This window comes from Rhipicephalus sanguineus, chromosome 2 (assembly GCF_013339695.2).
Source record: "Rhipicephalus sanguineus isolate Rsan-2018 chromosome 2, BIME_Rsan_1.4, whole genome shotgun sequence".
NCBI classification, from domain to species: domain Eukaryota; kingdom Metazoa; phylum Arthropoda; class Arachnida; order Ixodida; family Ixodidae; genus Rhipicephalus; species Rhipicephalus sanguineus.
This window is the reverse complement of record NC_051177.1, coordinates 118,872,241-118,887,408: the sequence shown is the minus strand read 5'-3', so window position 1 is coordinate 118,887,408 and position 15,168 is coordinate 118,872,241. Positions and strand designations below refer to the sequence as shown.

The window sequence follows — 15,168 nt, the reverse complement described above, 5'->3', positions numbered from 1 at the left end:
CATGTACTACATTCTGACTGATTATATTAGGAACTACGTAGGACCTTGCAGATGCCGGCAAAATCTATGACGTCACGACGTTTGGCGCGGAAACTTCAAGGTGGCGTCGCCACCCGCGTCTTTCTTTTGCACGTTTTCTCGCTTACCAAGCGTCTTCTCGCGGCAAGCGTCGTGATTTTGGAATTGTGAAAGAGTATAATTTACTAATACGAAAAAAAAAAAATGTTTTTTTCTCTCTAGTGCCCCTTTAACAAGTCTGGAGTGGCCCCGCCCAGATGACCGAAGCGTGGCAGCCGATCGCCTCCGCGACTTAAAAAATAGTCCCGTTCATGCACTCGGCATTGTTCTCTGGAGGCGGGGTTGCCGGCCGTCTGGCTTATGACGTCAGTATGGAGTGCTCGCTCATTGGTCGCAGTTGTATCCGACTATAGGCTTCAAGGTTGTCACGTGACGCCCCCTCCTAGTCTTCTTTTCCTCTTTCATGCAGAATAGCATGCAGAGTTGGGCGCCATGTTTTACCGTCTTTGAGAACGAAGAGGGCGAGCGGAACCTCTCCTTTGATCGGGTCCGGAACGCCGACGACCGCGCACTCTGCTACGCCGTCGTGCTTCATGATGGCCTTCGCGTCGTCACGTGCACCAAGGCGCGTTCATGCGTGGAAAGCGCAAAAATTTCAAGCTCATTATAGGCTTATTCGTGTCTGCTAATCGATTAGTGAATTTCGATTCCGTTGCGCCCGCATAACAACAGAAGTTTTTCTTAGCTCCTAGCGGTATTTAATGGTGCACCTAATGTTAGTCCAGTCCAAAAGACAGGACATAAAGACGGTGGTTCATCAACTTTTGTTGAACTACATATACGGACATTTTCTTTTCTCTCGCACTGCATGAGGCACTCACGAATTTTGATTTTTCTTTCTTGCGTTTTCAAATGTGGAGATTCACTGTCCTTCCGGCCAGTTTTGTGGAACTCCCAACATCAGAACTGTTCAGAGATGCCCTTAAAGTGTACTTGTGAAACTGTATTGCCGGTATGTTAAATTATAATTACGAATGTGCTCGCCATGAACATAGCATTTTCGGTCAACTTATGCATCCATGCCACTTCTATTAATACCTCTGCACATTTTTTTTCATCGTGACTAGTTGTACAATGCTGCGAACTATTAATGTGTATAATGTTTTTTTTTTTTTAATGTATACTAAGCAGTCGCAGTAGCAAACTCTTTAATTCGTGTTGATTCAGCATTAAGTGCGTGACCCTCACTCTATATAAGGGCGGGCTTTACTGGCTAATGTAGTTTAGGGTAATAATTCGCGCGCTCTCTCCTGCTTACACTCGTGAAATATAGCTAGCCAGACGTATGCGAGACTCCTACCTCCTCAATCTGTGACGTCGACAGTCGATGGCCGGCGACGTTGATGACGTCATCACTCCTCGAAAAGATGCTGACGTAGCCGTTCTTATGTAACATGCCGGTGTCCATAGTGTCGTAGTAGCCCTGTCAGAGACGTGTGCCGATATAGAGACCTGGCATATACGCGCTCTTAATTCGGTATATGTAAATGAAAACCAACTCCACGCCCGCATTGTTGTAAACCTCACCGGGTATTTTTCGAAGTACTTGACAACGAATACGTCGTCCGCTCTGAAGAGAGTCGATAGGGATCCCGGTGGCATCGGTAATCTACGGGAGAAGCGTAAACCACAAGTTCACATCAGCCACGGAAATATACCACGTTTGTTAGTCTTTACGGCGCCCTGTAAAAACTTCTAAGAATTTTTTGTCCCGAATGGCGCACACGCCTCGGCCAGATTTAACGATGTGGCAGACGTCTATTGCGTAAGAACTTAAAAGACGTATTCAACTTATTAGCAGAATTTCACTCATTAATTCATTCTCTTACAAAAGTTACTCGGGATATTTTGTTATGTTCCTGTTCGACTTCTGGTTGCGTTCTCTAGAATACCTGTTGACATTTAATTGAATGCCGTATATTTTTTAAAGGGATTTACAGATACCGCAGGACTTCATTAGTCCCATGCAGGAGTGGTTACAACCTACAAAACAATTTAACCGAAACAGATAGAGAAAACAAAACGGAAAGTTCAAGAAACGGAAGAGGATAAGTAATTTATTATGAGATCAAAAAAAAAAAACTTTTTGTCGACTTCGTGTGAGCACTTCTAGTAACCTGCTCCGTAATGTTATGGCGTGGCAACCTAACCTAACCTAACCCAACCCAATTAAAGCAGATATATTGATATAAGTTGAGATGTCTAACGTCTAGCTATTTTAAAATATTGCAGATTATGCGAACAAGATTCCTTAACGTAATTAGTAACGCAACAAATTGCACAACGCCACGTGGAATTATTTTTCAAGATATGAGACCAGTTTCTAAAATCCATTCCCAAAGTGCGAGACGAAGTATTGGCGTTCGATTTACGTCTGTACTCCAGTGCGAAAAGACGGCGCTTGTATATGTACTGTATATGCACCATAGCTTATATTCACCTCAAGTTTGGCGGCGCATACTTCGAAACCGGTACCATCCTAGGAATTCTCATATGGCTCGCAAGCTCACATGGCTGCATCACGTAAATTGCAAGGCAGTCAAGTCGAGTAACAGAACTCACAAGGGTCCCATATGCATTCACTTAGCACGACTGTAAGGCGAAAGCCATCTTCTACTTTTACGTCTCAGTCGAAGTTTTGATCCTCCCCCGCCCCTCACCGAAAGCTTTCTGCATAACGTGCTTTTGCATTGCCCCCAGGATCGAAGACAATGACAGTTTTCTACACCTCATCCGGTTTTGCATTGCCTCCGTGATCGGCCCACCTTTGACCGAGCGACGATGTGATGTGATGACGTCATGACGTGATAAATGTTTGCATCACTCGTGCTGAATGCGACGATCAGTTTTCGGGTTTGTCGAGGCATCGAAGGCTTTCGCCTTAAAAAATCTAGAGGCTAACCTAATCCTTGACTTAGGTGTAGGGTAGTGGTACTCGCACGTCGGCGGGAGCGAGGTTACGCGGAGTGATGAGGAGCTAAGAGAAGCCGCATAAGAGAAGCGCTTGAAGCGCTTCCTCTTATGCGGCTTGGCGTGGTCGGCGACGGTCGAATGTCGGGGAGGTCCGTGGGTGCGATACCACGGCTCGTTCCCACGTACTCTTGTGGTGAGTCGAACGTCGGCGACGTCGCATTCGCGGTAGATTGTATGTGTTATGTTCTTTTTGTGTTTTATTGGCATTATATGGGGTTCTTTGGCATGTTATTGCAGTTATTTGTTAGATTCGACTGGCGAGCTCTTCATTATGTAAAAGCTACTAATTTATGACCACGTGTTCGTTGTACAACGGCGTGACTGTGTCCATTTGTTCCGAGAGCGGCATTTCCAAGACATCACAATTAAGTACCACGAACAGTCACACGTTTAGAATTAAAGCTCCTTTTGCAGGGCCATGGTTACGAATTCTCACTCGTTTGTGCGTTTGTGTTTATTTATTTAGATTTGTTACCGCGTTCTCAGCTTATTGGTTTAGCTGCATAACGCAGTTGCGCCACACGCTCCATCAGTAGCAGTTAAATAGCTGCATCTGTATAGCATCGTCATCATCATTTTCAGCCTATTTTTTATGCCCACTACAGGACGAAGGCCTCTCCCAGTGAGCTCCAATTTACTCTGTCATGTGCGATCTATTTGTATGTTATCTAGCAAAGCTTTGGTTTGAGCTAGTCGGTCATATATACTTATACAAACATCAGGGCGCGAAAGCAGACGAGGGCAAAAACACACGCTGTATTTTATGCCTATTTTATGCCTATTTTATGTCTGCGAACTTTCTGATTTGGTCACTCCATCCGACTCTCTGCCGTGCGCGGCTACGTCTCCCATCCCTTTTTTTGCACTGTTTCACACACCTAAAATGTTGAATTGCCCCATGTATAAGGCTATAACATTTGTATTGTGCAGGGTAGGGAACTCGAGCCGCACATGCGATGCGAGAAGTCGCGTACTTTCGAGAACGTGAAACAAACGCACCGAGATATCGGACACGAGTGTTCAAAAGCGCTATCGATAATCAAGTTAATTTCACGCACTTTCCGTGTAACGTGCCGCATCTGTCATTTGCTATTATTACCACAAAGAAAAACGCCCTAAAAAAAGGAAAACTTCATTTGTCTGGATAAAAAAAAATGTTGCAGTGGCTTAGCTCGGCTATGCCAGGATAACGTAGCGTTAGCAAAGGTTTAGCTGATTGTTCTTAGCTTTCCTGATTGTCTAGGATTAGCTTGATTATCATGCTTACTGCTGCTCCGATGACACACACACTGTATACGTATCATGTGGCACATGTATATTTATTTTGCCAGGCAACTACTTCGGGATTCGATGAGTTAAGCTTCTCCGCTCTTCTGCGCCGTTGAGCAGCATTTGCGCTCTCCTTCTCCATGGCTATACCACACTGGCAAAGGCTAGAGTTACTGTATATGCTACCTTTAGGTAGCAGAGTTGTGCATCCGTCTTCCAACGTCGCTAGCAACCATGCATTGCGGAGAAGCTGCCGCTTGGGCCAATTTTTTTATTTCTCGGCGCCGCCGCTGCAGCGAATTGAATTAACACTACCAATCGACAGCCAATGTTTATCGCCGGTCTTCGACACGTCAGACAGGTTAATCGGCGACACGGTAGGAATGTCGCCTGCAAAATTGAAGTGCGACTTCACCGCATAGCTGTGGTTGCTAGCCGGACCTATGCGCAACTCTGCTACCTAAAGGTATCATATACAGTGACTCTAGCAAACGCCAGTCAGAGCAGGGTTGCCAATGGTGGCTACCTTTCGCCAAATTGGCGAATTTGAGAGGCCCATGGCGACCTAAAATTATGAATGGCGACATGGCGAATTTTTGGCGATTTTCGGCTTAGGTCTCCACTGAGTTATGCATCCTGAGCCCAGTGTCTTCCCAACGAATGAGCGGCAACATTCTCTGTATTTTTCTTGGTTTTAGACCCCTGGTAGAATGTGCGCATTAAGTGTCATTCGGTATGTCCGTCCCGTAGCTCGTGTGTATCTCGAGGTACTGGAACGTCCCCAAGCGACATTCCAGCAAAATTTAGGTCAGCGGACTGCCTTGCAAACCGCGAGGGGGCAGTGTATGAATATAAGTTTATGGCTATAGGTGCTTTAAGCTTCTCTAATGTTCCGCTTCTGAAGGAGCTAGACGACGGGTTGGCCCCGTGCTCCGACCATTTGTTCCGCCAGAGCTCCAACTGTTCTAAATAGCTTGGCGACTTATTCACTGTTGCAGTACCCCCAACTCAGCTCATAAAGACAGCTTTGGAATAGCGAAGAGAGGCGGATACGCGGCTATTTGTGCAATAAACAAATATTTATTGAGGCATTTTCCACTGTTCTCGGTGAGCGTGTGCAATGAGAACAATTGGTATATAACATTTTACATTGTCTATCTGTTCATTAATAACGCATTGGATTGACACGTGTAGATATTATAAGTGACTATATGAAAAGGTCGGTGGCGTCCGGTATCATATTAGTTCACACTGAAAAGGTGAAAGACTCACTAATGATCGGTTCCTGTAAGAATTCTCTCGAATTACCTTCAATAAACCTTTTAATCATTTTAATTCACATGAGGGTACGTAAAGCTGTCTACAAACAACGCTTTCGCGGTTTTCGCTTAAGGTTTAGCACACTTTTACCCTTGAAACGAGCGGACAGGGATGGGATATCATGAGCGTTTCATTCATTCACCCTTGCGCCACCACGCACATCTTGCGGCTAGTCGGGAAAGCAGCACCATGAACTGCCATGGTGAAGCGGGCGATACGAGTGGCATTGAGAAACGTCATTATTATTTAAGGGTCTTGGATAGTACTGTATTCTACGGTGCTATACGTGAGTGGAAATATTTATTACTAGTTATGCCGCATATAACTAGAATGGCGACTTTTTTGGCGAAATCTGTAAAAAAAATGGCGACTTTTGGCGACTTTTTGCTTGTCGTTTGGCGACATTTACCCTAAAGTCAGTGGCAACCCTGAGTCAGAGGCGCTATCAAGCGGCTCCAGCGGTCCAGCGGAGCGCCGTCGCCAATACGTCTGCCTATAGAGTTATGCTACCTTTAGGTAGCAGAGTTGCGCCACTGTTTTCCGGACGCCGCTCGCTCTGCCTTCGATGATTCCAGCAACGCTATTCGCCGAGCGCCGTCACGTGGTAATAGGTGGCTCCTTTGCGCTGCGGAGAAGCCAACACTGCCAACACTTCGCAGGCGACGCCGACACTACGCAGATTCTGGCCGCTCAAGGGCGGTTGACATCGGCGCTGTTGTTATTAGACAGTTATAGTTTAGCGTTAGCGTGATAGCGGGGGTTGAGGGAATATTGTTACCGTGCCGCAAACGTTCGTTGTGGACAGCGTGTTTTAGTTTTGCGGAATAGAGTTTACGTGCCCAAGCTGGGACGGTGGTGCCACCTAGAGGAGGGTGAATGTGTTAAAAAAAAAGTAAACAGAAAGAAACTGAGAATTCTCGCCTGTATCCCCGCACGACGCACTATTACTACTTTTTTGTACATTTGCTTGCGTTCATTGTTTTAGAATGTGACGAGTGCAATAAAAGCCTTATGAAGATCTGTTTCCTTGTCCGTGTGCATTATAAATTGTGAAGTACAAAGCACCAGCTGCGCTTTGTCCCTGTGTAATTGCTTAGTAATTGCATGCTGTGCAGTGGGTGTTGATATAGCGATGATTTACGTGAATTTAATTCAGCTTTCAAACCTTGCGCGAAAGGAATGTTGCACGCGACAGGGCACGCGACCCTGTCGTTGCCGCGGGCCGTGATTGTAAGCATGCGCGCATAATACGGGTGTCGCACGACCACTTTCGGTCGCTATCGATCCGATTCAACTGAAAACTAGATTACAGTTGGATTCCTTCCACAGTTAACGTAAAACAGCCAAACACGACAGAGAAATTCCGTCCCTAACTGGCTCGATCGCGATCGAAAGTGCAAAATCATTTCATATCTGCAAATGGGAAAAACAACGGAAAAGGAGACGAGGCAAATGTGTGACGAACCACACTTCTGCTATTTCATATCGCCGGTGTATGTGTTCGTCACACGATGCGTTTTATTTCATGATTACATACTAGGAACGTAAGTGTAAAATCAAGGCTTGTAAGCGTTGAGCTTGTTAATTGAGTTTTGCTCTAAGCATAATAAAAAACAGAAAGAAAGCAAAAAATAAATCAACACTGTTGCTCTGTCGCGCGAGCGCGGCTCCTACGCGGTTGGTGAGTGGCTTTCCCGTAAGACTTCGGAGCCCAAGATGGCGTACCTTGGCGCAACTCTGCTACCTAAAGGTAGCATATACAGTAACTCTACGTCTGCCAAGGCTACGACGTCACTCCTCTGGAAAGCGCAGACCGGCGGCAGCGAGTCGCGCGCGGCTGCAGCGGCGGAGTGCACGGGAGGCGCCGGCTCCGATGCGCCAGCTGTGTGACATCACTGATACTCGCGCATGCGCAGCACGGCTCTTGAGGAGCCACGCGAAACTGGCTCGGCTAGGCCAGTGTAGCCAACGCAACAAAAATATCGACCACCAACCCTTGAAACCCACACAATTCATACACCCACGAGAATGTTAAAATGTTCAGCGTGATGAGCCCGCACCAATTGCCCGTTATTTTTTATTTGTTTATTTATTAGTGCCCTAAAGACCCGAGGGTACTACAGAGGGGAGTGGTACACACGAGAATGAATAAGAGATCAAGTATTACATGGAGGTGAAAAGACGATAAAAAGAAGTATGGCTTCGCACTATAGTGGTGCCAAGCCTGAAGAGAGTGCAGTGGGGGGGGGGGGGGGGGGGCTCCCTTGTTTACCTTTATTTATTTCTATCTTCTTTCTCTTTCTGTTTCTTTCATCTGCTTTTCGTATCTATCTTTCTCGCTCTTTCTATCTTTATTTTCTTTCTTTCCATTTATGTCTTGCTCTATTCTTTCTATTTCTTTTTCGCCTCTCTTTATTTCTATATACTTTTTCTCTCTCGCTCTCTTTCCTTCTCTCTCTGTCTATGTTTATCTGCCTTTTTATCTTTTTATGGTTCGCCGCCGTCGCTTCGCAGCAACTTCGTAGGCTAACTGTTGCCTTCTTCACTTTTAGTGGACAAATGGTGAGCAGGGGGATTTGCCCAATTGCTGTGGCACACACCCGTTGATGATGATAGTTTTCTGGGGACCATTGACATTTTACGGCCAGCTATAACCGCTTCGCTGTTAAAAAATTGTTACCTTATTATACAATAATAGTATAGTATATTAGCAACACAGCAATAACAACAAGGAATAGAAATGCTTATTATACAGTGCTGATGGTATGGTATGTTGGAATGGATAGGCAATCATTTAATGCATGCACGCAAGAAGTGAAATCAGCAGCATGCTTTCAACGTTCTGCAATATATAAAGTGTCATAGACGTAACGAAATCTTTATGAAAAAAAAAGTGAATTCGAAGCACACACACCGCATTAAATGTGACCTTGTCGTGGTCTACAAAATGGGTTTACCTGATGGCCACGTTACCCAGCTGGTTCGGAGCCGCTTCCAGGCCATCTTCCAACAAAACCTTCACTGCAGTGGCAAGAGAAAAATAAAAGAGGGGGATTGAGAAATAACTATATAAGGAAACACTGCCCTCAATATCGTAACAAATTAGTGCCGTTAACGACTCAACGCCTAAGCCTAAACTTCGTGAGCGCGGCGTCTTGGTTGCGATACAGAATTACATGAATTGCTTTCTTTACGGGGCGCTTTCTTTATAAGATGGGATCAAAGTGAGGTAGACAGAATAACAAGCGGGGAGCTCTCCAGCAAGTGATTGAAAACAACATTTTCGGCGTTTTTCACCTTACGTATGCAGACAGAGAAATTATGGAGGCGAACAACGTCATCAAGGAAAAGGTCAAGCGTATGAGAACACTGCCCTTCCTGTTTTCGGATAAAGAAGCTTCGGTTCGTCAGTACAACAGGACGCGTCACGTTGTTGTTGACGAAAGTGTACACAGACCAGCACCGAAAACGTTTTCAGCAAATATGACATGCACCACCGTTTCATTTTGGTTGCATGTTACAAGCAGTTCCTTCCTCCCCGTCTCCGCGTCGTACCTCTGTGTCTTGTCCCTTCCGTGCTCGATAGGTGTTAATATGGAATGCCATCATGCCCAAGCTCACGTTCTTCCTCTATCGTCGCGAATCGTCACGTGACTAGGCTGTGGCCTAAGGGTGAGATCGTGTGCATGAAGCTAGCCTAATGATGGCGCGCCGCACGTATCGTATATGTTCGCCCTGCAGGTACACCGGTATTTCCGTGAACGTGGTTCCTTTGGATGCTCCTGCTGTGCGTGGTCGTGACGCATCAGTAGGCCGGTCTCGTGTTAATGGATGGCTTACTCGTCCGCATTCACCCATTTATGTGGAGGTGGCCGAGCCAGTCATGTCATCACGAGAACTCAGGCACGGCAAGCGTGACGGCAGCATGATTTTTTTTTTTTTTTTGTGGGGTGGGGGAAGTAGGGGGGGGGGGGGGGGGCAGACGTCGCGCACGGCTCTGCAGCTTGAAATAATTATGATGAATCGTATAGCGCAGAAAAAAAAAGAAAGACGCGAACAGAAGAAACGAGACGACATACGAACGCTATGGAAATTCAGCTTGCCACATCAGCTTTCCGCCTTGTGCACGTGGACAGCCAATTGAAAGCAGAGTCAGTACTATGGAAAGTTGGGTGAGAATTGGTTTTGAATTGTGGCAGGAGTTGCGCCAGGGGGGAATGAGGGGGGGGGGGGAGGGGCGAGGGAGGCACGGGCCCCCAAAAAATTTTCGAATACTCCGCCCTTGCCCCCCATGAGCAAATATATAGTCTAAGCGCTGTGTCCTTGTTTTTTTTTTTTTTACATCCCTGTCTATAGTTGTGCTTCCTCACTCTTCATGGATGCAAACCAACTAGCCCGCCGTGTTTTAGCCAAAACACAAAGCAGTAATCCCCCCCCCCCCCCCCCCCCCCCCCCCCCAGTAAAAAAATCCTTGCGCCACTCTTGAGTCACGTCATAAAAAGGCGCGAAAAAGAAGACAAGGAAGCAAGTCGTCCTGTGGTTCGTATTCTGTGTCATTGTCGCGTTCGCCCCGTTTTACGTCAAGAAAGCATTTTGGCACGCCTATTTCCCCACCCAAGTACACTGTAGCACATACCAGCATTACGGTCCCTAGATCGGACTAGCATCTAGTTAACCTCCCTGCCTTCCTCCCTCCACCCTGCCCCTCCCCCAATCTCCACTCTCCCCGAAAGCCGGCTGTGCGCCGCTGATTCTCATACGTTATCTCTCCATTCCACAAGCCTAGAATAATTATCAGTGTAAGATAAAGGAGCTGTTCTCGTGATCATGACTCATGACTATACTTTATGTAGCTTGTAGCTTTTTCTGCAGAGTCTGGAACTGCAAAATATGAGCGGAATGCATTTTTGAGCCGCACCGTTCCATCCGGGAACGGGTAGACCCGTCGCTTCGTCTGGAACTTGCGTTGTGTTGCCCAGTCCCACGCACGTAGCAGTCACAGGAGAACCAGTTTCTGCATAGTGGTTATGGGGGAGAATAAACGAAAGAAATAAAGAAATTCTTGCCATCTCGCAGCATATGTCTTCGCATAAATAGTGTTCATGCTACACGCGTCCATCCTCTATTGCTTTAACTTGAAGAGCAACGTATTGCTCTCAGACCGCGAATACCGCATCAGAAAAGGACGAAGAAATGAAGCGAGGAGTTTTATTTTCGAGTATAAACGCATGTACTGAGACTGATATGCCTTTCTAACATAACAAACCAGCTCCCGTAAAGCGGAGCCAATTTTCGAAGCAGGCTTCACCTTATAAAGACTACCATTGTGGCGAAGCTAGCTCTCACGAACGGTTCAGCACTCTGCACTGGGAGCTTTAAGACCCGAACACACGTACGCGTTGACGCGCTGCAACACGTACGTGGGTTCGGGCCTTTAGAGACCCTCTTCAAGCAGCAGATACGAGCAGATTTGTAAGGTCTCGTGCGCGTCTTGCCTAGTGAACTCTGCACAGCTGTGTGCTTTTACTGCACTACAACACATCATGTATGCGACTGTCATCGCTATCATGCCCAGGGACAGTCACTAGCAATTGCCCGAGCTCGCCTTGACCATAGAGCGATGTCAGTAGAAACCACTTCAGAAGTCCTCCTCAGAAGTAATCGCAATTGAGAGCGACGAATTTTTGAAGACGACAGGCTCCTGCAAGGGGCTATCGACTGATTGTGTTTTAGAGGTGTGCACGGGCTCCGGGTAGCCCGAAAGCCCGAGCCCGACCCGCCGCGGGTCGGGCTCGGGCGGGCCGACGTATTTTCACCTCGGGTTTGGGCCGGGCTCGGGCTACTTGGAGTTTTATCGGGCTGGGCTCGGGCCCGGCGCAAAGTCCGACTCAAGCCCGAAATATAGAGAATGAGCGGGAATTGTTTTCCAGCACGCATGCAGCGCCTTTTCCGCGACCGCCCTTTACCGCTTTTCCTTTCCATTCGCTGCTTTAAACAAAAGGGGAGCAGGTAAAGCACTGCCTCTGTTGCACTCCGACAAACAGGGAAGTAACACCACCTGAGCTAGTGACGGCGCCACCCGACTGTTCGCGATAGCTTTAAGGCCAAATCCGATATGAGTGAAAATGCATGCGACAGCGACGAGCGACCCGATGTAGATCGCCTTCGTGCAAGCTGACGCTTGCATGGGCATACCCCATACTCGTGACGGCTTTGGCGAGCGAACTCCATTGTTGCTGGCATGAGGCCGTCTAAGTGCCGCGCTGTCGCAGGTATGTAATGCAAATAAAATATTTGTTGTATGTTGGTACGTAAAACGTTTACCGTTGTCTCGCAGTACTTTTTATATGCACGTGGATAATTATTACGTTATTTGTTGGTGTACAGCTGATGTGCTTAGTACATTGCTTAGTACGTCGCTGATGTAGTACATCCAGTTCGGGTGTTTTGTGCCTTACGGGTGATGAGCGATGGTTTCCAAATGTGAAAAAACCGAGCGATCGCGCGATTTCGAGCACGCGATACATCGCGCGAACGGCCCGTTTCGTCGCTCGTCGCTTTCGCGTGCCTACGCGAACTCTGGCAGCACGCAAGATGAGTGGATGTGACTCGCCGGCTGTCTCGCGTTCCGTTTTTCCTCTGCCAGCCAAGCCCGGTAAAAGGACAATAAAAAAAATTGCCTTCATTCTGTGAAAAAATCGCTCTATATAGAAATGCATTACCTGCTCGTTCAAATGTCGTTCAAAAAGCCGGGCCGGGCCGGGCGGGCTCCCAGCCCTTTGCCGTCGGGCTCGGGCGGGCCTTCGACAAAGTCAGCGGGCCCGGGCCGGGCTCGGGCTCGGAAATACGGCCCGTGCACAGCTCTATTGTGTTTATCGCGATTGACTAGTTATGTCGCGTACCGTACAAAAGTGAGCGACTTTTGAAGTTGCGTATGTGCTCCTTGTCTCACTCATTAAACTCTTTCGAACTCCCCGATCTTTCTCCAGCGTAGGTAAGCGTAACCTTAATGCAGAATTGGTTAACCTCCTAGTCTTTCCCCTCTCTCCTTCCTTCCTTGTGCTATGCTCTGAGATGGCAACTTTTATAAATGGGCACATTTTGAAGGGAAGCTTAGTGGCAAACCCTTCAGGACTTGGCTAACCACGGGTGCTGCTGCTGTCCCGCAGAATATATATCACATGCAAAAAATAAATAATATCTAAAATGGTTACATGTCACACGAAGACATCAACTTTGGCCTCCCGACACAGCAACTCAATAATCTAAAATCTCGGCTACAACTTGTTTCTTTTATTGGTCGTTAGGGTACCAACGCCAAGTAGCTCTGAGACGATTTCATTTCCTGCTACGAGAGCTTCGCAAAGCACAGATGCGTTTACGATGTTCCCTGGTTGAAAAAAAAAGGAAAAAAAAGTAAAAAGAGGCACCTCGAGATGTCGTCGCCAGCAATGCTGCTGTCATTGATCATGCCTCTCGAGTTATTCTGTATCGCATAAACGGGCATAATGTGCACCATTTTACCGCGTTCACAATGCAATATATCCGACTGAACAAAAAACTCACAGGGTCTACTATGCAATCGCCTAAGACTACTCGAAGGCGAAAGCCATCTTTTGCTTCTCAGCGAATGTACTGATCCCCCCCCCCCACCCTCCGAAAGCTTTCTGCGCCTAACGTGGTTTTGCACTGCCCCCGGGATCGGAGGAAGTGCAAGCTTTCAGCACGTCACCTGATTCGGCGCTGCCTCCGTGATAGGCCAAACCTGTCTAGGAGGTGTTGGATAGGCCCACCTTTGGCCAAGCGACGATCTCATGTGATGGCGTTATCATGTGACTCTATATGATGACGTCATAGCGTGATTATGATTTTTCCCATCACTCGTGTTGAAACAGGTAACGAATGGTATGCTGTGCTTGTGTACACTCACCGGTCTGCCACCAGTTGTCGAGCGTGGGGACTCCGAAAGCATGCTCGGCCCACCGGAGGGTCTCCTGGTCGCACCGCTCGCCGGCCAGGAACAGGTGTCTCAGCCTGATCGAGTGTCCCAGCTTGTTTGACGCAAAACCACCAGCACCCTTCCCACATCCAAAAAACCGACCTCCGCACACCACTACCAACTACGCCTGCCCAACGATCGTGGCACCGCAGCCATGACATCTCTCTATATATGAAGGAAAGTAGAAGATTTTTCAAGGGCTCGTTTATCTTTTGTTAGACACAATATTAATGAGAACTAACAGACAATAACGCCAAGGAAAGTATAGGGGGTGTTATCTGTAGTATTTATAATATAAATGTGAAGAAAGTAAAGTGGACGAAAAGATGACTTGCCGCCGGCAGGGACCGAACCTGCGACCTTCGAATAACGCGTCCGATGCTCTACCACTGAGCTACGGCGGCGGTCATCCTCCCGTCCACTTTATGGGGTATATATGTTGTTTTAAACTAAGGAGTGTTAGTCAGCGCCAATCGCAGCCATGGCGGCGAGTGTGGAACACTCTTTTTTGCCTGTTGGCGTCACGTAGCACGTGATCTTTTTACGAGCTGGCAGCTGACCAATAATCCCTCGCATACCACCTGAAGGCATTAAGTCTGCCAGGACGAGACCCTCGCTATGAATGAAGGAAAGTAGAAGATTTTTCAAGGGCTCGTTTATCTTTTGTTAGACACAATATTAATGAGAACTAACAGACAATAACGCGAAGGAAAGTACAGGGGGTGTTATCTGTAGTATTTAGAATATAAATGTGAAGAAAGTAAAGTGGACGAAAAGATGACTTGCCGCCGGCAGGGCGGCAAGTCCGGTCCCTGCCGGCGGCATGTCATCTTTTCGTCCACTTTACTTTCTTCACATTTATATTCTAAATACTACAGATAACACCCCCTATACTTTCCTTGGCGTTATTGTCTGTTAGTTCTCATTAATCTCTCTATATAGGAACGCGATAACATTGCTAGCACGTAGAAGTAAGAAACTACGCTGGAAAGTCCAAGATTTGGTGGAAGCCTGTCTTGCGCGCATGCAACATGATGGAATACTGTAAATCCGTCCTGCAGCATTTGTCATAACCGATTCATTGTGAATTTGCTTCGAGTTGTCAACTGTGCCCGCCACTGTGGTCTAGTGATTATGGTGCTCGACTGCGGACCCGAAGGTCGCTGGATCGAATCCAGGCCGCGGAGGCCGCATTTCGATGGAAGCGAAATGCGGGAGGCCCGTGTACTTAGATTTAGGTGCACATTAAAGAACACCACATTAGAGCACTGCACGGGCCCGGCCCGGCCGTCCGAAGCGTTTTCCGGCGGGCCCGGGCTGGGCTCGGGCTTGAAAGTGTGGGCCTGGGCCGGGCCCGGGCTTGAGGTTGCGGGCCGGGCCGGACTAGGGTCCGCTCATTAAAAGGCCTAAGTCGGACCTTCGAGCACACGCGAAGGTTATACATTGCATGGTCTAAGGCATTCTGTGCCAAGCTGAAGTGACACGTGAAAAGAGCAGGCTCTTAGTAAAGCTTAGCAAAGAAAATAGGA

General features: G+C 47.4%; 1 protein-coding gene across 1 annotated transcript in view; it reads right to left on the bottom strand.

The window, feature by feature from the left end:
* Positions 1-15,168, bottom strand: part of LOC119383569 (acyl-CoA synthetase short-chain family member 3, mitochondrial) — a 56,806-nt gene that overhangs the window by 18,379 nt on the left and 23,259 nt on the right. Inside the window, exons 9-14 of the mRNA XM_049412910.1 lie at positions 13,571-13,674; positions 10,559-10,654; positions 8,598-8,661; positions 1,606-1,687; positions 1,379-1,501; positions 520-619 (exon numbers count right to left, since the gene is read on the bottom strand). Of these exons, the coding sequence (XP_049268867.1) occupies positions 520-619; positions 1,379-1,501; positions 1,606-1,687; positions 8,598-8,661; positions 10,559-10,654; positions 13,571-13,674 (569 nt within the window). The remainder of the gene's footprint in view (positions 1-519; positions 620-1,378; positions 1,502-1,605; positions 1,688-8,597; positions 8,662-10,558; positions 10,655-13,570; positions 13,675-15,168) is intronic.